Source organism: Macrobrachium nipponense, chromosome 11 (assembly GCF_015104395.2).
Source record: "Macrobrachium nipponense isolate FS-2020 chromosome 11, ASM1510439v2, whole genome shotgun sequence".
Classification (NCBI taxonomy): Eukaryota; Metazoa; Arthropoda; class Malacostraca; order Decapoda; family Palaemonidae; genus Macrobrachium; species Macrobrachium nipponense.
Genome location: NC_061087.1, coordinates 93,843,590 through 93,866,126, shown reverse-complemented (window position 1 = coordinate 93,866,126; position 22,537 = coordinate 93,843,590). Strand labels below are relative to the sequence as shown.

Genomic DNA, 22,537 nt, shown 5'->3' with positions numbered 1-22,537 from the left:
TAAGACAAAACAGTCATCCTGCTATCAACAGGCAAATATCATTGATCCAGTTTAACCTTGCCCAGTTCCATTATTGTTTAAATGTCAGTGTCTTAATCATATGTAGAACCTTCATTCCATTTTCATCGTAGCCTTAATCAATGCCAATGTCTACAATGTTCAAAGTCTTTTAAGTACCTTTAACTAATATCTGAAACTTTGGTAGAGCCTTGTACTTTGGGGTATCTGCTCACACTGAACCGTTATTAAAGATCGTTCAAAAGCTATGTGTCAGTCACACTTTTCTTGGAAAGCATGGAATATAATGCTATTCTGGTTGCATTCAAGTGAAATTCATTTCGGGTAGTATGTATCTATTCACAGCTTTAGGTCTTTTAATAACTTTAATATGGAGTTGGCCTGCTTCATCCTCTGGAAGCAAGAGCATGGTTTGTCAGTTTGAAATAGTGAAGCTTACTAAGGAACTTTTTTTATTCTTATGTACCCCACTACGGGGTACTACTTACAGTGTGCCCTCTGCAGTATATTGTTGAAAGTACTAAAGGTTCTTTGTGGTGTTAATTCAGCCTTCAAGAGCAGTTTCCTGCTTTTACTTCAAACTGGTGGCTAAGTTTCTTCCCAACCACTTTAACTTTATTCTACATGAATTTTTGTCTTATATTTCATATACAAATTTTTAAACTGGCCCTCTGAGTCTAAAATATAAGTTGGTGGTGTGATTCAACTACTGTATATCAATACTGTACAATAATGTACATAACACGTCAACATTGAAAACACTATCAGGAAATTGCAGGTAGTTAAAAGGCATATAAAGTGAAATACAAATTGTAATTTTACCTTATTTGTATGCAGATAAACATATCCAAGTGATCACAATTCTGCAGTATATAAAAATTTTGTCTCCATAAAAGGTGTGAATTACTGTATTTTACATTATGAAGTACTTTATTAATGGTTATCAAAGACTAGATATTCAGAGGTACCGTATAGAGTAAGTGCTGGGCACTAGCCTAACTCAATTAACTGTTACCAAGTGAAGTAGTACACAAATATAACAAAATCTGCTTGTAAATTTCATGATGCAAATTTTTTTTAAAATGTGACCAAAACAGGCTTAAATTTCAGGAATAAAAAGTCACTGTATACTTCTCCCATTTTGTTTGCTTACCTCCTTAAACTGTGAGCCTGCCCAATCAAGAAGACTTAGAGATCACTATATTCAATATTGCAACTAAATATGCCAAAATTATGACTAACTATTGCTTAACAGAAACTTTCCATTGAAAACACACAATTCATTATTAGGACAACAATACAGGATAGAGGAAACTAAAAGGGTTATTTTTCACAGCCCAATACATACATAAATACAGTGACCCCTACATATGAATAATATTAATGATACTTTGTAGTGCTCAAATTTAGACTACAACATAAACGTGTCCTGTCACTGCATGATATTGAAATCATTAAGCATTACTCTGGTATAAATATTTGTCACTGAGAGTATAGTTTATATTGCAGATTTTGCCTTTGTTTGCACAGGGAGATATAACTTAAATTCTGCTGGTAACTCTTCTTCTGAGTACAGGCGATCAGCGAAGTACACACGCCTTATCCGACAATTGGCATGAATCTGAACTCTCAGTGTTTCAACGTAATTTGTACCATATGCCCTGCGAACAAAGTCAGCCAAATTGAACACAATTTGATTCCACCCTTCATCTAGTCTCATAGGCATTGTGCATATAAATGGCTTTACTCTTGTTGTTGACTGGTAATTGCTGGCACGGAATCTTCGCCGAACATTTTTGTCATCAAGAACCTGAAAAACAAATGGATTTCAAGCATTAAATATACATTTGTAATTTAAGAACAAAGTTTAAAGATGAATATCAGGAGTAAGATGGCAGGATTGGGTTAAAAATGATAACATAAGGGAAATTACAAGTTACATGAATAGATAAGATAATGATGAAGGAGATGGCTTAGACATGTCCTTCACACCACCCTTGGGAAATTAGTTTGTGATAGTGTTTTGTGAGCCTCAGAAGGGTTGGAAGCCCTACTAGACATACTTGGGTGAGGGTGGCAATGAGTGGAGATTTATGGAAGCTAAAGCACATGAAGGACAGGAATGACAAAATTTTACAGAGGCCTCTGTGTCACATGGTGTGGGAGGTGATAAGATGAAAGCTTTCAAGTTAGCTATTTCTCTATTATAAAAAACTAAAAGGTGACATAAAAGAACTGAAAAATGTGTAAAGTACACAAAGACAATACATCACTGCTGAGCCTGACAGTAACAGCGAATGTCAGCAAGTAAAATGGCTTAATCTTTAATACAAAGGCCAGTTTATCTAAGTCGTGCATACAAAAAATAAGAATGGAGTAAATAAAATAAAAATTCATAACAAAATATTCAGGACCCTAGAAAAATGAAATAAAATAATAAATCCTGTTACAAGGTGTCCCATATATGGTGGTTTTATTAAAAAAAGAGACCAGCAGTGGCAGGTACAATTTATATTGAAAATTACATATACTGTCAAACTAATATGTACTTAAAAGTAAATTTAACCCAAAATTAAAATGACAAATTTTTGCATTAATAAAATCCACAATAAGTTTGGTGCTATTAAAAAATAATTCAAAAGATTGTTTAATTTTCTTGGCAAAGAACTATAAATAGATTGTTTAAAGCATTAGAGAAGACTACAGGCTGTGTTTAACTTTCCACCATATATTTACATTAGAATATTTATAATATTTAGTCACACAAAATTCTGTAGAATATGATGATAAAGATTCTATATTTTAGAAAATGTAACATAATGTATATAAAATTTTAAGAACTTGAACCCTATAGATAAAAACCACACCAACAACACAACTTATAGTTCCCCTAAATACTGTAAGGTCAAGTAGTATTCCCTCACCTGTACTTCAAAAGTAAAATATTTGTTCAAGTTCTTCACAATCATAACAAGATAGGGGAGTTTTATTCCCAAGGTCTTCTTAGGATCTGCTGGACATGTTATGTAGGTTGTGCTGAAAAATGCAGAAAATTGTATGAAAAATGCAGATAAAGAACAGAAATTTTGAAATTAATCTGATCAAGTAAATTTTTAAATCCTCCTTGTTTTCAAACTGAAAAAGCTGGATGATAGTTAGTAACCAAAAGATGTCAGAATTGAGGAACAACATTTCATAATCTTAGGATGACCAAACACGACTCCATGAAAAGTACTAGATTTCCATCAAATAATCACCTGCATTACAGCATTTATAACTTTCACCCACTTGAATACAGCCATAATTTTAGGGTTAAGTGATTCACTATGTTACTGCTTGTTTGTTCCATTAAAATGTATACTCATTAATAATAATAATAATAATAATCTGTAGTAATAATAACATTATTTGGATGAATGTAGTCAGGTTTTGCTTCCATCCCTAAAACAGTGCAGGGGAACTTGTAGAGAAAGGGATCGTTGTTATTGCAGGAGTAAAGGCTGTGACTGATATTACTGGGGTATCTCTAACCAGAATGATGACTGCAAGAGGAAGCTCAAGTGTACTGAGTTCCTTAGCAGAAACAGGAACTGACGTAGCAGCAGAACAGTCCTTAGGTAATATCTTAGGTGTAACTAAATGATTGAAGAATGCAGCAAAAGATGGGGCAACTGGATATCAGGAAAAGACTTCACCTTCTGCAGGCACTGCAATGCAGCAGTCATCCCAGGAGCAACCAACATTGCAAAGATAGGAGGTAGCATGGTATATGAACTGGTTGGGATTTCACCTAGGGAGAGCTGGGCCCATGCAACTTGCAAGTCACTAAATGAGAGGCCACTTTCCTATGTGTACCATCCTTGGACCAAGCTATAAAAGAACTCATGGAAATAGGGAAGAGGGCAGTCCATGAGGGAGCTGAAAAGAATCCATTTTCCCACTGCAAATGGGACCAAGTCAAATATTTCTTATATGGCAATTCAGGGGTGCAAGACCCACTGCAAGAACAAGAAACAAAACTCTTAGGGTTCCACCAATACTAAGGACATAGTGACACATCTGTCCTTGTCCTGCAAACTTTAGTCATTCAGTTTTCCTTCCCATCAAAAAACACGACTGACACACCAGCATACCAGAGATATTCAAGGTTTTAACTTTAAGACAGTCAGGGAGAATTGCAACAACACATCCATTGTTGACAGAGGCCAAAAATAGTCCTTGATGAAGGCAGGTGAGTGGGAGGTTACCCTTCTCAACCACCTACCACCAGTTAACCACCTTGTTATCAAGTTTCAATGACCAATTCCAGTTTGTGCTGTGAAATATATAAAGGGCAAGGGTTTATATCTCCATTGGAACCAGTTACATCTGAAATGGAATAAATGATGGAACATTGGATGAGTAGGATATTCCAAATATCTAAGCTGTAAGAATGATGTAGTTGGATATGAATGGGGGCAAAAGCTAGCAGATTTAGACAGACAGCTTAATGGGTAGTAAACAACACTACATTAATAACATGATATTGTTATTTTACAATAAAGTTTTGTACATACTTACCTGGCAGACATATACTTAGCTTACGTCTCTGACGTCACGACAGAATTCAAAACTCGCGGCTAACGCGACAGGTAGGTCAGGTGATCTACCTTACCCGCCGCTGGGAAGCGGGTGTAAGAACCAACATACCTTTCTTGCCAGATTTTTTCTCTCTTATACCTGTCTCCTGAGGGGAGGCTGGGCGGGGCCATCAATCGTATATGTCTGCCAGGTAAGTATGTACAAAACTTTATTGTAAAATAACAATATCATTTTGTACAGAACTTTCCTGTCAGACATATACTTAGCTGATTGACACCCTTGGTGGTAGGGTACAAGACAGAAAAAAATAACAAAGAAAAAGGTAAACAACACCTGTTGTAGGATAAAAATAACCTTGGTTCTTACCTGTTTAGGCTGAAGACTTCATAGATACTGTCTATTAGTCTGCATAGCCATAAGAGCTACAGCGAGGGCGTGACCTACAGCTGAAAAGACTCTTTGGGTTCTACTAACGGGACTTGATATCCGCTTACTTAGTAGAATCCAAGTCGGATCATGTCAATGGGGGTTCGCCCTCTTCTATGACAGAACCTGACCACCTAACCAAACTAAAGTTATTAGTATTACGAAACGAAAAAAAGATGCCTACCTGCATCATTTTTTTCATACAACCATATGAACTCAATTAACAAAAACAAGGGAAAAACTACTAAGGATATGTTCCAGCTCCCTGCCCCAGCACCGAATCCGCCGATACGTACGGGCCTAACGCGAAGCACTCGTCATACGTAATACTGACGTCTTTTAGGTAGTGGTTGGCGAATACTGAATTACATCTCCAGAATGTAGTTTTTCATCAGATTCTGAAGAGACATATTCTTCTTAAGGCCAAGGAAGTGGCAATTGCTCTCACTTCATGAGCCTTGACTTTTAGGAGCTTGAAATGTTCTTCATTACAAGATCTATGTGCTTCTTTCACAACACTTCTAATGAAGAAAGACAGCGCATTTTTCGACAATGGTCTGCTGGGGTCCTTTACAGAGCACCATAGTCTGTCCTCAATGCCCTTAAGGGTTTTCTTCTTCTGAAGGTAGTATTTTAAACTCCTAACAGGGCAAAGAGTTCTTTCAGGTTCCCTTCCCCTACTAGGGCAGATAAACCACGAACCTCCAAAGTTCCTTGGCCAAGGATTTGAGGGGGTTCTCATTTTTTGCTAAAAACGAAGGAAGGAAGGAACAAACCACGGAATCTCCTTTGAAACCTACCCTTCCTTCTAGGGCATGAATCTCACTAACCCTTTTAGCGGATGCTAAAGCCATGAGAAAGAGAGCTTTCCTCGTGAGATCTTTGAAGGAGGCTAAATGTGGTGGTTCAAACCTAGCGGACCTCAGGAAACGAAGAACCACATCCAGATTCCAACTTGGTAACTTCGTTCGAAGTTTTCTTGGAAGATTCAAAAGATCTTAATAGATCATGAAGATCTTTGTTATTCGAAAGATCTAAATTCCTATGTCTGAACACCGCAGCCAGCATGCTTCGGTATCCTTTGATAGTAGATACTGCCAAACCACATTTTGTTTTTCTCTGAGGAAAACTAGGAAATCTGCTATCTGAGTCACAGAGGTACTGGAAGAGGAAAACTTCTGGTTCCTGCACCACCGGCGAAAGACGTCCCACTTCGACTGGTAGACTTTAAGGGTCGAAGGTCTTCTAGCTGAGGCGATAGCCTTAGCAGCTTTGTCGAAAACCCCTTCGCTCTGACCAGACTTTTGACAGTCGAAAGCCAGTCAGATTGAGAGCGGGGAGGTTTCTGTGATACCTGTCGAAGTGGGGTTGTTTGAGCAAATCTTGTCTTTGTGGAAGTGCTCTTGGAAAGTCCACCAACCATTCCAGTACCTCTGTGAACCAATCTTGGGCGGGCCAGAACGGAGCTACTAGCGTCATTCTTGTCATCTCCGAGATAGCAAATTTCTTGAGGGTTTGTCCCAGTACTTTGAAGGGGGGAAAGGCGTAGACGTCTAGACCTGTCCAATCTAGGAGAAACGCATCCACTGATACTGCTCCTGGGTCTGAGATCGGGGAGCAGTAAAGTTCGATTCTTGCGTTCTTTGCTGTTGCAAAGAGATCGATGTGAGGCTCCTGCCCCATCTTCCTCCACAGGTCTTGGCATACCTCTGAGGTGGAGGGTCCACTCGGAAGGCGGGAGTTGATTCTTCCTGCTCAGGAGATCGGCTCTGACGTTCCTTTCTCCCTGTACGAATCTGGTGAGAATACTGATCTTCCTTGTTTGAGACCACAGCAGAAAGATCCCTTGCTGTTCGTACAGGGAGAAGGAGTGCGTCCCCCCCTGTTTTTTGATGTACGCCAAGGCTGTTGTGTTGTCCGAATTGACCTGCACTACTGCATTTGCGGAGTGGGGCTCGAAGGCTTTCAATGCCATCCAAACTGCCATCAACTCTTTCTTGTTGATGTGCCAGGACACCTGATCCCCCTTCCAGGTGCCTGACACTTCTCTTGTCCCGAGCGTCGCTCCCCAACCTGCTTCCGATGCGTCGGAAAACAACACATGGCTGGGGTTTCGGCATGTAAAGAGACATTCCTTCACAAAACGAAGTGGGTTGTTCCACCACCGAAGGTCTCTCTTGATTCCCCTTGAGATCTTGAAGGAGAACTCCAGATCTAGGGAGAGACGCCTCCAGTTCTGGTATAGGAAGAACTGTAGAGGCCTGAGATGCAACCTTTTTTCCCTAGAAGAAAACGAATTGCTCCAACGAGGGAGAGTGTTCCCCAGCAGACTCATCCACTCCCTCGCTATGCATGCATCTTTCTCTAGGAAGGTCGTTATTTTCTCGTAGCCAACGAGCTATTTCCTCTCTGGCGACGGAAAAGCCCGAAAAAGCCAGAGAAGCTATCCGAATCCCCAGATAGATCCGCTCTTGACTGGGGATTAATTGAGACTTCTGGAAGTTCACCAGAAGTCCCAGAGAACTTGCCAATGTAAGGGTCTTTTGAAGGTCCTCCAGACATCTTTCTTGAGACTCTGCTCTGATAAGCCAGTCGTCGAGATAAAGCGACACCCTCACTCCCTCCAAATGTAGCCACTGCGCCACGTTTTTTCATTAACCCCGTGAAGACTTGGGGTGCAGTCGATAGGCCGAAGCACAAGGCCTTGAATTGGAAGATGTTTCCTCCCATCATGAATCGTAGATACTTCCGTGAAGAAGGATGGATCGGCACATGAAAGTAAGCGTCCTGAAGGTCTAGAGACACCATCCAGTCCCCTGGACGAAGAGCCGCTAACACGAGGAGTTGTCTCCATGGCGAACTTCCTCTTTTCCACAAAGACGTTCAGGGCGCTTACATCCAACACCGGTCTCCATCCTCCTGAGTTCTTCGGAACTAGGAATAGTCTGTTGTAAAAGCCCGCAGAGCGGGGATCTTTCACTAGTTCTATAGCCTCCTTCTCTAGCATGAGATCTACTGCTAGAGAAAGGGCTTGATTCATGATGGGATCCTTGTACTTGGCTACCAACTCTCGGAGTTGTCGTCAATGGTGGTCTTGACGAGAAGGGAATGAGGTATCCTTTGCTGACAATCGATAGGGACCAATTGTCTGCCCTTTGTGGGCCCAGACGTTGGCAAATTTCAGTAGTCTGGCACCCACTGATGTCTGGAGTCCTTGATCGCTATTTTCTTCCCTCTGACTGACCTAGAGAAGGTTTTACCTCTCTTAAAAGGTCTAGTCCCCTCTGGTTGCAGAACCTCTGACAGCGGTCCTCCTCGAAAGGGCTCCTGTCTCAGAGTCTCTTTTCTTGGCCTTGGGTTGGAAGACAGAGCGAGGTTTCCTGGCTGCTTGGGCTAAACATGTCCTGAGTAGCCTTAGCTGAAAGGGCACTCGAGACATCTTGAATATCTCTCTTGGGGAACAGAAGGAGAGAGTTGAGCATACATAAGCGAGGCCCTTTGCGCATGTGAAACTGCCTTCGTGAGAAACGAACAGTAGACAGACCGTTTCTTAATCACTCCAGCTCCAAACAGTGAGGAGACTTCACTCGATCCGTCTCTCACTGCTTTATCCATGCAAGTGAGGACGCAGTTAAGATCTTCAGGAGACAGAGAATCTGGGGTCTGGGTCTTATTAACCAGAACACCTAAAGACCAATCTAGGAAGTTGAAAACTTCCAGGACTCGGAACATTCCCTTCAGTAGGTGGTCAAGTTCGTTCATTCCCCACGTAGTCTTGGCGGACAAGAGGGCGGAACGACGAGCAGAATCCACCAATGAAGAGAAGTCCGAGTCCGCAGACGAAGAGGAGCGAGGCGGCTAACAAGGTTCTCCCCCCGATTCGTACCGAAATCCCAATCTGCCAGTCAGTTTAGACGGAGGGAAAGAAAAAACCGTCTTCCCTTTCTCTTCCTTAGAAAGGAGCCATTCCCCAAAACCTCTAAGTGCCTTCTTCATGGAAACAGTCGGTTTCATCCTTACACAAGACGAAACCTTCGACGTCTTCGAAGTGGAGAATAATGAAAGAGGAGAAGGAGGAGCCACAGGAGAAAGGATATCTCCAAACTCTTGCAGGAGTAACTCTGTCAGCCTCTTATAGGAGGAAACAGAGGAGTCTTTTGGTCCTTCTTCTTCTGAGGGGTCCTGTTCTTCCTGAGCTGAAGAGCCCTCATGATCCTTAGAGGCGCGACTATTCTTAAAAGAGTCTCTAGAGGAAGTAAGACGTATACGTCTTGGAGACAAAGCTTCAGAAAAGTGTCTACTTGCAACATCCTTCTTGTCTGGAGGAGTGCGTTTCCCAGATTCTTGGAGCCTAACAGGAGTAAGTCGGCTGTCAGGCGCAGAGCGCCTATTTGAAGAAGAACTTCTATCAGGCTCTTGGCGCCTATCCAAAGGAGAGCGGCTACCAGGCGAACAGCGCCTGCCATACGAGAAGCGCCTATCAGGCTCTTGGCGCCTGAACCGAGGCAAGAGGATCTCTGGCGACGAGCGCCTACTAGGTGAGCGCCTACAAGGGGAGAAGCGCCTGCTAGGCTCTCGGCGCCTGACTCGAGGCGAGTGAAAGTCAGGAGAAGAGCGCCTGCCAGGAGAAACGCGCCTAACAAGCTCTTGACGCCTGTCCAGCGAAGGGCGCCTGTCCGATTTAGGGCGCTTGTCAACCGTAGAGTGGAGGCGAGACGAGGAGCGGCTATGAGGCGAGTAGCGCCTACTAGGCTCTTGGCGCCTGTCAAGGGGAGCGATCCTGTCTCGAGAAGAGCGTCTGTAGGGTGAAGATCTCCTACGCGCAGTTTGCTCCTTGTCCGAAGGAGAAACCTGTCTGTCAGGCGAATGGCGCTTGGACGCAGATGTGATCTTGTCCGAAGCAGAAAGTCTCCTGCGAGAATCCGAACGCACAGGTGAGCGCGCCGCTTCCGTCGAATAGCGAGAGTCAGGAGAGGGGAGCCTGGACTTCTTTACAGGAAGCGAGACGTCCTTCCTACGACTAGAAGACACGCAAAGAGAGCCAGCCAGAGCCGAAATCTGCGCCTGAAGGTTAGCCAAAACACCCTTGCAGGAGAATTCACAAACTCGTGAACAGGTGACGAGGCTCGATCTACGCTCGGGGAACAACGATTTACGTCCTGAGAATCTCTTACGCTTCTTCGCTTCCACCTCAGGTCTCTTCCGAAAAAACTTCAGGGCTGGAAGGACGGGCGCAGGGAGCGTTCCAGGCTCTCTTCGAAGGGCGCGAGGCTTCCGATGAGCTCCATCCTCGTTTAGGAGAAGGCGAAGGCGAAGACGAGAAGCATTGGCGCAAAACTTCTCTCTTGGAGTGATCCAAGGTAGCCTGGGAACGATCAACAGGAGCTACCGAGGGGACGCCTGACCGTTGGGGATGCTCCCTAACCTTCCTGCGGCTTTCGACTTTCCCTCCTCCCACTGGACTGGGAGTCTGGAAGAGGTCTAGGCCTGGAAGCATTAGGGAGCCGATCAGACGCACCCTCCACTGCACTGGGTTCACTGCACAAATCACTATTGGAATCAACTCTTACCTTCTAATTGTTGTTGATTTTCCTCTCCATACTGCGAATGGGGCTTTCATGGAGGCCACTTCCGAAGGCGCATCTTCGGCTTCGGTGCAGGGAGCAGGAGCTGAAACTGACAAAGGAGCTACTTCTAAAATAGGATTATCTATATCCAACTCGCTAATACGAGATCTACATACTGCTCCTCGGAAGAAGCTTTCCTAACTTTATCCTTTTCAAGCTTCCTCAAGTAGGAAGACAAAGACTTCCATTCATCCTCATTCCAGCTTTTCACATTCATTACAAGGATTATTAAAGGTGCATTCATTCCCTCTACACTTCAAACATACCGTGTGAGGGTCTACCGCAGCTTTCGGTAGCCTCACCTTACACTCAGTCATACAACAAACTCTAAACATAGCAGTTTTCTTAGTATCAACATCAGACATCATGAATCCAAGAAAAATCCAAAGAAAAGTCCAATAACTGTCCACAAATCGCGAATGCCAGGCCAAAAGATCGGGTACTTCACCAAAAGTCCGTAGAAACAATCCAGGGCGAAAACGAGAAAAGAATCCAACTGTCAAGAGGTACCGACAACAGGTGTGGTCGACACCGACGACAGAAAAAATCTGGCAAGAAAGGTATGTTGGTTCTTACACCCGCTTCCCAGCGGCGGGTAAGGTAGATCACCTGACCTACCTGTCGCGTTAGCCGCGAGTTTTGAATTCTGTCGTGACGTCAGAGACGTAAGCTAAGTATATGTCTGACAGGAAAGTTCATGTACAAAACTATAGTTTAAAGGAATTTCATCTGTACAGTTAATTGCTTAAACTTGTATGAAAAGATCGTTTTTATAACTACCAAGATAAATGGATAGAGTAATTTCTAGGCATATAATGAACCAATTATACTCACCTCACATTAACTCCTACAATTTCTAGTACAAGAGACTGGATGTCATTGTCTGTTATTCTCTTGATGTGGCCATTGCGAACCTAAAAAAAAAACACCACAGTTTAATAGAGATGGATAATATATATATAAAAAATTGAAGGAAATGATACCTAGACTTAGACCTGATCAACAATCTTATTGTTTCCTGAAATTTGAACAGCCTTACTAGCACTTCTTATATAGGAAAGACTTTATGAGTGAGGCAAATCAAACTACACTATCCCACCCTATTCATTGCATAAAGGATATTCTTCAACATACAAATGCAACTGTTGCTGCTGTATCAGTATTGATTGTTCTTTTGGCCACAATCCTTAGTGTTTGAGAAGCATCAGATATGTATATGAAATGCCCAGCTGAGTTGTGCTTACTGGTGACAAGAACAGGAGGAAAACATTACATATTTTGTAGCAGAAAATTAAAACAATTTAACCTTATATATGAAGTTTTTATTGTAAAACTAATATTGTAATACCTACCTGAACACCCTGAATAAGCCCTGGTCACTTACCAGCCCGAACCCTCATTTATTAAAATTTACCAAATCTTTGGTTAAAAATAAAATAAACGATCAGTGTTGCCAATCTTCTGGCAAACACCCTCGTTACCTATTTAACCAGCCACACCGCTGGTAGCCCTGCCTCACGGGCCGGTCACACCTGCCCTCTCACGTCAATCTTAACTCAATAACTCTGTATGAGAGGGGAGGAGGGTGGGAATCATTCAGGTGTTCAGGTAGTATTACATATTAGTTTTACAATAAAAACTTCATATTGCAATACACCCCCTGAACACCTGAATAAGCCCGATTAACAACATTAATTTGGAGGTGGGGAATCAACTCTGCCCGGCCCTCCACTGTACCAGTTGTCAGTCAATATAATTAAGCACTCACCCGACTCATTTTCTTTACCAGAATGCATTTGGAGACGAGTACCCGAGTCAGTCCTCAAGTTCCTTTGTCCCTCGTCCAAACTAATCTCCCATGTGTGGCCTTCTAGGCCTCCCATGTGTGGAGGGAAAGACTCTGCACCTCTACTCTAAAGTTCAAACTCATTGAGTGCAGGAGGGATACAAACCTGTTTTTTCCTCTCAGGTGGCTATGTGCCTCCCCGAGTAGAGGAAAGCTGAAGACCTCCATGTGGCTCTCGGCCTCTTCATGTATGGAGGGAACCTGAAGACCTCCCATGTGCTCTCGGCCTCTCATGTATGGAGGGAAACTGAAGACCTCCCATGTGGCTCTCGGCCTCTCATGTATGGAGGGAAACTGAAGAAAAACGTTGTGGTGTCCGTCCATCGGTGTATCTGCAACGGTGTCTCCGTTCGTAGCGCTGTCCTCTCCTGTAGTGTTGTACCTGCCTGTCTGTTCTGTGCCTGATAAGTGGAAGAATACCCTAAGATAGGCCTAGACCTGTTCTTTCCTATCTGTCCTAATACTTAGAATCCTCTCGTGATATGTCCTATCATGAATGCCTCCTACATATCCCTAATATTTGCTCACTACTCTAATCCTAATTCTGATTACTGACTTGTATAAACTAACGGTTATCCAACCCCTATAAACTGCTCCCGCTGCCACGAACGGACCTAAAGAAAAACCCTTCGTCGGACTGAAACTGAACATCCTCAAGTAGAAAGAAGTAAAACCGAAACAGACTTCCAAGTTGCTGCCTGCAGAATCGCCGATACTGAAAATTTCTTAGAAAGCTGCCGAAGTTGCCATTCCCCTAATGCTATGAGCTCTGGACTCCTGTCAACTCTGAACTATCTGAAGCAGTTGACCCTTTAGTTATTGCCTGTCGAATGACTTCCCTGAGGAAAAAAGCTGATTGCGTTTTTGGAGATCGATCTAGAGGGATTTTTGGGGGAAACGAATAAGGTTCTGGGTCTGGGTTTCAGTTTCTTCGTCTTATTCACGTAAGCTCTCAATGCTCTCACCGGACATAACCGCAACTCTTCTTCGTCTCCTCCCACGAAGTCGGTCAACGCTGAAACTCTAAACGACCTGGGAAGAGGATTAGACTCTGACTCTGTCTTTGCTCTGAATTCGGGAAGGTAAGACAGGAACAGATCCTCTCCAACCCACGAAGATATCTTTCGCGATGGCTTGAAGTTCCCCTATTCTTCTAGCTGTTGCTAATGCTACCAGAAAGAGGACCTTTTTCGTCAGTTCCTTCAGGGTTAAACTCTCCAAAGGTTCAAATTCTGAAGACGCCAACAAACCTAAGACCATTGAAAGATTCCAGGGAGGTGCGTGAGATGGGGTCCTTGGCTTCTCAATCTTGAAAGACCTCAACAAATCATGAATCACTCTGCTGGAAGATATTTGTTCAGGTAGATGGAAACGAAAGGTGCTACTAAGCATAGCTCTATATCCCTGCCAATTGATGAGTACGAGAGATTCTTCCTTTGTCTAAGAAAGAGCAAGAATTCCGCTATTTTTCGGAATTGTAGGACTGGAAATGGTATGTCCCTGCGACCTGCACCAACTTCTATACATGGCCCCACCGTACTTTGGTATAGTCTTCTTGTGGAATTTCTTAGACAGAGAGTAAGCTGTCTAGCCACTCCTCGTGAAAAACCCGCTTCTCTTGCTGCTCGCTGGATAGTCTCCATGCAGCCAGCCTTAGCACTCGAAGGTTTTGGTGGACCGATGAAAATGTGGCTGTCTTAAAAGGTCCTTTTCTGTGAGGAAGAAGTACTGGGGGCATTATTAGCATTTGTAGAAGATCCGGGGAACCAAGATCTTTGGGCCAGAAAGGAGCGATTAGGGTCATCTGAGTGTTTGAACAGTCCCTGAGTTTCCTCAGTACCTGATCCAACATGCCGAAAGGAGGGAACGCATACACCTGCATCCTGTCCCATGACTGTAACATCGCGTCTGTTCCCGCTGACATAGGATCCGTCACCGGTGAAAGTAAACCGGTAGTCGGTGGTTCTGACTCGTGGCAAAAAGATCTATCGTTGCTGGCCATCTTTTTAAAAGGAGGTCTACTTCCTCCTGGACCAAGGTCCATTCTGCCCCCAGAACTTCCCTTGATCTGCTCAAGGCATCTGCCACCACATTCCTTTTGCCTGCGATGAATTGTGGTAGAATCTTTACCCTGTGTGTCTCGCACCATCTTAAAATTCTCTGTGCCACTTCGTTCAGATTGAAGGATCTTGTACCTCCTTCCTTTTTCAGGTATGCCAATGCTGTGGAGTTGTCTGAAAATAAGGCCACTGTAAGATTTAACACTTGTTCCTCGAAGGTGCATAATGCCTCCTCTACCGCCCTGAGTTCCCTGAAATTTATGGACTCTCTCCGATCCGGATCCCTCCAAAGGTCCCTTGGCTTGAGCTCCCTCGAGGGTTGCTCCCAACCCTGATCCGAGGCATCTGTGAACAGATGAACGTCCGGAATCGGGGAAGGTCTAACTCTACACCGGTGGTCAGATGATGTTCTTCTGACCACCACCGAAGATCCTCTCGGCAAGAATCGTCCCAGCTGATCACTGCACTCTTGTCCCGAAAGTCCCAGCGATTCCTGAGACATGCTGCCAAGACCGCATCCGTTAGAACGAGACGAGGAACCAGAAGGGAGAGAGAGGACATTCTCCCCAGGAGACTTAGCCATTCCGAAACTGGTTGTTCTCTTGTCGACCTGAACTCCTCCAGTTGGCCTAGTAACATCTCGACCCTCTCTGAGGTCGGGAAAGCCTTCAAAAGAGGCGTCTGAATCCTCATCCCTAAATAAGTTCTCTCCTGTGAAGGTACAAGATCGCTCTTGTCTTCGTTTATCCTTATACCCAACTTCACACATAAATCCAGCAAAAAGCTTGTCGCTCTTACTGCTTCTTTCTTGGAGTCCGCCTGAATTAGCCAGTCGTCCAGGTATCTTCTCATCCGAAAACCTTGACTGTGCATTATCTTTGAAACTGGAGACATCACTCTCGTGAAGACCTGAGGAGCCGTGGTCAGCCCGAAGCAAAGTACCTTGAACTGGAAGGTACCTGGAGGACCCGAGAAACGAAGGAGCCTCCTCGACTCCTGATGAATTGGAATTTGGAGGTACGCATCCTTGAGGTCCACCGTCACCATCCAATCGTTTCTTCGAACTGACCTCAACACTGAAGCCACGGTTTCCATTTGGAATTTTGTACATTTCACCCTCTTGTTGAGCTCTGATAGGTCTATAATGGGTCTCCAAGACCCTGACGCCTTCTGTGTGACGAAAATTCGACTGTAAAACCCTGGGGTTGGGGGAGCAGGCTCTATTGCCCCTTTTTGGATTAGAGCCTGAATCTCCTCTTCTAAAGCTATACCCCTGATGGATGAAGGAGCATAACTGTGCAGACGAATTGGGGTCTCTTGGAGAGTGGAGGGGAACCGAACAAAGAGGAATCTTGTACCCCTTCTCCAGCACCTCCAAAACCCAACGTCTGCATTGTACTCTCTCCAGTGGACGGTGAACTGAGAGAGGCAACCCCCTACTGGTATTCCCGAGAGTGGTGTCTCCTATTTGCGAAAATTCTTCCTCGAAGCTCCTGTCTTCGAGGAGTCGAATGAGCCGACATTTTCCGCGAATCTAACCTTCTTTGGAGACCTAGAAGGAGAACGAGAATCTGCTCGCCGTTTACCTGGAGACGACATCCTTGTTCCTTTTGGAGATCTAGCTCCTTGTGCTGCCACCCTGATCAATGCTTGTTGAGACTCCACTGTTGAGGTTGATGATACAAAATTCATCATATTGGTCACTTCCTGTTCGTTAAATAACGAACTCGTCAATGTTATTGGAGAACGGGACAAATCCTTTGTGTAGATCCGGGAAATGCGGGGGCAAATGACTAAGGTAAAGGTCTCGCCTCTTCTTACCAATGAATGTCGTACACCCTGCCACACAATTTGCCTGGTGTGCCAGGCCCATGGAAACTGAGTGATGAGTTATCAAACAGTCCAGGGTCTGAAGGAACAAACCCATCCTTCTTCAAGAACCCCATCAAGCCAGACAGAGTCCACATTGTGTGTGACAATGCCTCCGTCTGATTCCTGAATACGTTTTCCAAGGCAGCTGCCTCCTTTAGAGAAACACTAACGAGCCTAGATGAAGCCAGAGATCTAGGAATTAACCCCTCAATAGATTCATTGAGAGGAACCCGCATCCCCGACGAAGGGTTCCCAGATACTCCATACAACGCCTTCCTTGGAGGAAGGAGCGCCGAGTCCTGCCTATTAAGTCCTACCACTGAAAGCTAGTCTCTTGTCCGCCTCTTTCAGAGCTTGTTTTCGACTCTCCCGAACCAAGGAAGTTTGTTCGACAAGAGTACACTACGGGAGGTTTAGTAGCATATAATTCCTCGAAAACTGAATGACTCTGCTGGAAGAACGGTTTGATCCTCTCCCTTTGCCTGCGGGAAAATATCCTGGATGAAATGAATCATCCTGCTGTATTCGCTGTCACGCACTTGACTCGAAAGATCCTCAACAGCAGCTGTGTCTTCATCCAACTCGTCTTCTTGGATTACGTCCGAAGGCCGAGCTCGCCCTGTCATAGAAGCGGACTGTACATCTCCTAAACCTACCGATAAATTTAACCCTTCACCACTTATACCAACCCCCTCCCTCCGCCAGCCAGAAATATCGTCAATAGGCACAGGTGGATGACGAGGCGTATCGACACTCTGCCAAGACGGCAGTGTTGTCAACAGCTCAGGTGAGCTACTGTCCCAATGACTAGTCTGGAACGCAGACTGTCTATCAGGTGCAGTGCTACCGAATGCAGACGAACTCGGCATCGTCATATTACGTCTCCTGTCTCGATGACGCAACAGTCGCGCTCGATCGCTCCGCCCACCCTCTGGTTGCCAGATACTCCCGGCCCAAGGCAGCCTGAACACCTAAAATTCTCCTGTCCTTACCCCTTCCACCTTTCCTGTCCTTGCCCCTGCTACCCTGTGTTTGTATGTTTCCTGCCTGTACATTAGTCATATTACCTACCTGGAGTGTTGACCATCCCGCAGCTACTGTCACTCCGCTACTCCTAACCGCCATATCTGGCACCTTCAGTACTCTATCCACTCTGCCTTGCGTCATAGCTAATGTACTCCGAGAACCTACGTCTACCGAAGCTTTAGAGACTAAATGGTGAATGTTGCCAAGAGAAGCAATACCTGAATCTGGAAGGATATTCGAACCCAATGAACCCCCGTACGGAGGTTGATGAAAACCTACACCGTCAGTGCTGTCTCTCTGCCCTGACGAAAAACCAACGTTCATGCTCCTACCACCCCTTGCCAGCGAGCTAGCCATGTTACTGTCAGTCAATACAGTATTCCAACCTGACTCTCGGGTTGTGCGCAGTGAGCTCAAAGAACCCCCAAACCCTGTCGATATTGTCGTATCAGTCTTAGGAACGACTGAAGAGTAAGGGTACATCCTAACAGATACATTGTCCGTACTATCCGACCAAATCACCTGACCACTGACACCATCCGAACAAGGAATACCGGAATCAGATGCTCCCCCCCGACTATTAGGAAAGGAATTGAAAAAAGTCGAAGAACCCTCAGAAGTAGGAAACATAGAAGAAGGAGAAATAGAAACCCCTACTGACCCAGAAGGCATAGCAGATATCAGTTCCGAAGAAGTAACAGAAAAGGAAGAAGAAGAAGAAGGAAGGAGGAGAGAGGAAGGAAGTTGAAACATAGATTCAGAAGGGCTACATCCCTCATTCATCTTCTTTAAAGAGAGCCAATAAATTGAAAAATCTCCACCTTGAAAATCACAAAAACTAAGGATCATCTTCAAATTCAGGAAAATTCTTAAGCACGTGATTTCTGATGTCACTGTAGTTCATCAGAAAACACTGCCTAACTAGAGTTCTATACCCTTGTGATAGCCCGAGAAAATTAGCATTGTACTCTGCTATATTTAGCCCTTGATCTAACCTACCCGAAAAGGACTAGGATTAAAAACCCCCGGACCGAACGGAACTCGAGAAGAAGAAGGAATCTCCTCTACGAATTTATTAGTAGACGAGGACTGAATTACATTCTTACTAATATCTTTATCTGTTTTTCCCCGGGATGATAGACCCGAGGGAAAAATACAATCCGCTGGATCGAGCGGTGAAAGAACCCTGGTCATCTTTACTTCTGGTCTTTGTTCTAAGGCTAAAGAGATCTTTTCCTCCACACCTGGTGCTATTTTCTTATCTGTCACTTTGTCTCCTAATTCTGCTATAAACTTACCATCTTTGTTAGGGATTAAAGGGGAAACTGCTACTAACTCTTGGCCTGCTCCGCGCCAGGGGGGACGGCGGATCCTGCCTGTGGGCTTGCGGATCCCCATAACCCCCAGCACCGGTTAGGGCTGGTTCTGGAACAGGCAGGGGAGCTGGAAAAAGAACGATTAGTACTTTCAGTATCCCCTATTGCTTGATCTATCTTCACTCAGCCTTGACATGAATCAGAAACAGGAGACGGTCATACTCGATGTCAACCTACTCTCAAGTTTCTTAAAAAGCACTGTCTCTAAATCTCTATCTTGTTCTACATTAGACTCTTCCTGCCTACGTTTACTTCTTGATACCAGACCTTTCCTATGTTTAAGATATCCTAACATTTGTTCCAAAGACCACTCCTGACATTCTACACATCTAGTCTTCACATTACATTGGACAGGCCTACAATTTACGCATAATGAGTGACTGTCGTGTCTTAGGGTACTCATCCTCTTCTTGCATTGTTGGCAAAGACGGTACGTCGTTGAAGTTCCGCTCGTCGTTTTCTGTGATGTCGTGGCCGAGGATGCCGAAGTTGATGTCGTTGTCATAGCCTGTGTTGTTTCATCTTTAGCCGAATCCATGTCTAATGATAAGGTATACAGAGCAATTCAAACCGTAATCCAAAGGAAAGCGTAATTCGTCACCAAATTTAATCAATTCAACGGTGCAAATGAAGGCCGGGCAAGACCAAAAGAAGTTCGCTGTGGATACGTCCGTACTCCACCGCGAACGTAAGTGATTGACGTGAGAGGGCAGGTGTGACCGGCCCGTGAGGCAGGGCTACCAGCGGTGGGCTGGTAAATAGGTAACGAGGGTGTTTGCCAGAAGATTGGCAACACTGAATCGTTTATTTTAACCAAAGATTTGGTAAATTTTAATAAATGAGGTTCGGGCTGGTAAGTGACCAGGGCTTATTCAGGTGTTCAGGGGGTGTATTGCAATATCTTATTTACAACAGATTCACTTTACTCATGTTATTAAATTAACACAGTGTGTTAATTTAATAGCATTCTGGTCATAATTATGGTAGTATACCTTTTTAATTGCAAAATCTGGTGACAAAGATTACTGGCTGCAACTAGGTTAAATACAACCAAAAAATTTCTTAAAAAACATGCACAAACAATACATTTATAATTTCTGTACCATCAGAATAGGCTAGACTGGTAATTTCATATTTCTTGACACAAAAGTTATCTAGAAAAAGCTATTTATTTTCAGGTCTCCTACTATCCTAGGATGTGGTCCAAACCTTCCTTTTATTTTTCTTGTTGAATCTTTAAATGTACAAATATATGCTTTATGTGTAGGCCCTATTTTGGCAAACAATTACCCTACTCTAATCTAAAGTAGCCATATCAGCCTTGATTATGGGATTGACCTGAGTTAAAATCTGTAGGTACCATACCTTTGAAAAATCTGTTAACAACGTACAAGCTAGGTTATATCCTAAGATGTGGTCTATCACCAGACACTGGTTTACTATATCATGAAGCCTAGAACTAGCCTTGTGTACCAACATGTGTAAATTTGGTGCCATTGTGGACAAACAGGTCACGTGGTCTGGCTAATGCCTCCCTCCTCTGCAGGGTAAACGACTGAGCATTGACATAGCGGCCATCTCTTCCGGAGCATGGCCACTTACTAAAAATGTGCTTGAATTATGCCATTATTTCGTAATTTAGGAGAAAACTTTAAGAGGAGCGTAGAGGTGTTGGTGTGCTGCCTGGATGGGCCATAACTCTGGACTGATGCTCATGGTAGCAAACTCAAGTACTTTTTAGGGAAGGTGGCTGCTATGTCACCAGTTGGTCATTTACCCTAGTAGGAATTTCAAAGTGAATACGTCCTAACCTGACCTACATTTACCTAACCTAACCTTCAAAGCTAGGATGCACTTAGCTACCTGGCCCAGGATGCTTCACCCTGCTGGACCCCCACCCCCAAGAAAAGTGATGAACCCTCCATATGCATACTACCCTTGGTAGATCTATGTAACTATTCCGCAGCAAGCTACACTGTGACAGTTGCCATTTTTCTATGCAGTTTTACCTCCTGAACAAGAATTTAAGGTATATAATATTTATTCGGCCGACTGTAATTTACCTTTGAACTCTATCCTACGTAAAGGGGACCCGATGGGAATGCGGGGAAAACGTTTGTTTTTGTTTGCTTGTATGGTGTTTTTATGTTGCATGGAACCAGTGGTTATTCGGCAACGGGACCGACGGGACCACGTCGAGAGTTAATTTCTATCACCAGAAGTACACATCTCTCACCTCTCAGTGGAATGCCCGAGAATCGAACTCGCGGCCAACACCATACCAACCACGCCACTGAGGCACTCTCAACGGCCATAGTCTACCTCGATGCGGAATGCTTGTATAGAAATACCCTACCCTTAAATCACACTGGTATGGTACACTGTCAGCATCCTCGTAGACTGAAGCTACATTTGGCCTGAGCTGGCCTACGCTTTGATTGCTAGGCTACCAAAAATCAATCACAATCCTACTTAGCTCTGCTCAACATGGTTTATAGGCTAGCTAACATTTAAAACATTTAGGATCACTAACGATTAGGCTTTTCAGATGGAATATCAAAAGCTTTTAACTTCATCAATGTGGGAAAGGTAAAATAAAACAGGTATACCTTTACGCTGATACAGGAGTGGTAGGACTTGCCTCCTACTACCTATCCTAGGTAGGAGTCTAGGATGAGTTTAGCACTCGTCTACCGTACCTTTTTATCCCATATCTGAAGAGGCTTGCTGCCAATACTGTAAAGAATTGACAAAAATCCGCTCTGGAACGTGTTTTTGAACATTTTAATGAACGGCCGGAAAATATTCCTCGTGTGATCAGTGACGCTTAACGACCATAGGACGGAAATCACAAACACAATCCCTTGACAACATGGAATGTGCTGTTGTTGCGACGGCTTTGTTTACATCTTATCCGCCCGGTGTTGGCGACCTTTGGTAGTAGCTCTTCAATTGTTGCCTAGCAGAAAAATATCTTGTGATGGCGTATATATAATATATATTAACTTTATTATTTACACAATTGTTCTGTGCATTAATACAATTCTACGGATAATTGACAATGAGGACTTAGTTTTCTGAAGCTTGTAACTGTTCCTGAAATAAATATCTCAGCTAGAGAACCATCCCATATATATATATATATATATATATATATAATATATATATTATATATATATATATATATAATATATATATATATATTTGTGCGTGTGTGTGTGTGTGTGTGTGCGTGTGTGTGAAATAAAGGCAAGGGCGATAGTAATGAGTGCAAAAAAATCTCAAGAATGTTCTTTACATCTTGGATACGAAATTGCTGGTAAGTTACACTAGAAGGGAGTGTGTAATGTTCTTGTTTAAACGCCTCTGATTAGAACAGTGAAAAGACACCTCTGAAACGAAAATGAGAGAGAGAGAGAGAGAGAGAGAGAGAGAGAGAGAGAGAGAGAGAGAGAGAGAGAGAGAGACGAGAGAGAGAGATGAGAGAGAGAGAGAGAGAGAACGTTTGCGATAGGAGAAAATTGAGGGTGAAGTTTAAAGTGTTTGCAATAGAAAAGGGATTAGGGTGAAATTTGTGTGAACTGAAGCGAGATTACGAAGGTACTATGGATATCGCTAAGATGGGGCAATGAATGTTAATGTGGACGGTGAAAGACTGGAACGGTTGATGCGTAGAGGTATTTAGCACTAAATATAATAGCTGAT

The 22,537-nt window shown here is 43.8% G+C and overlaps 1 protein-coding gene across 1 annotated transcript; it reads right to left on the bottom strand.

The window, feature by feature from the left end:
• Nucleotides 1-814: 814 nt before the first annotated feature.
• On the bottom strand, nucleotides 815-21,721 carry LOC135207407 (cilia- and flagella-associated protein 20). Its single transcript, XM_064239136.1, has 4 exons — nucleotides 21,532-21,721; nucleotides 11,487-11,566; nucleotides 2,943-3,054; nucleotides 815-1,828 (listed from the first exon to the last, which is right to left on the bottom strand). The coding sequence occupies exons 1-4, from the start codon at nucleotides 21,613-21,615 to the stop codon at nucleotides 1,517-1,519; spliced, it is 588 nt and encodes a 195-aa protein (XP_064095206.1). The 5' UTR covers nucleotides 21,616-21,721; the 3' UTR covers nucleotides 815-1,516.
• Between the last annotated feature and the right edge of the window lie 816 nt (nucleotides 21,722-22,537).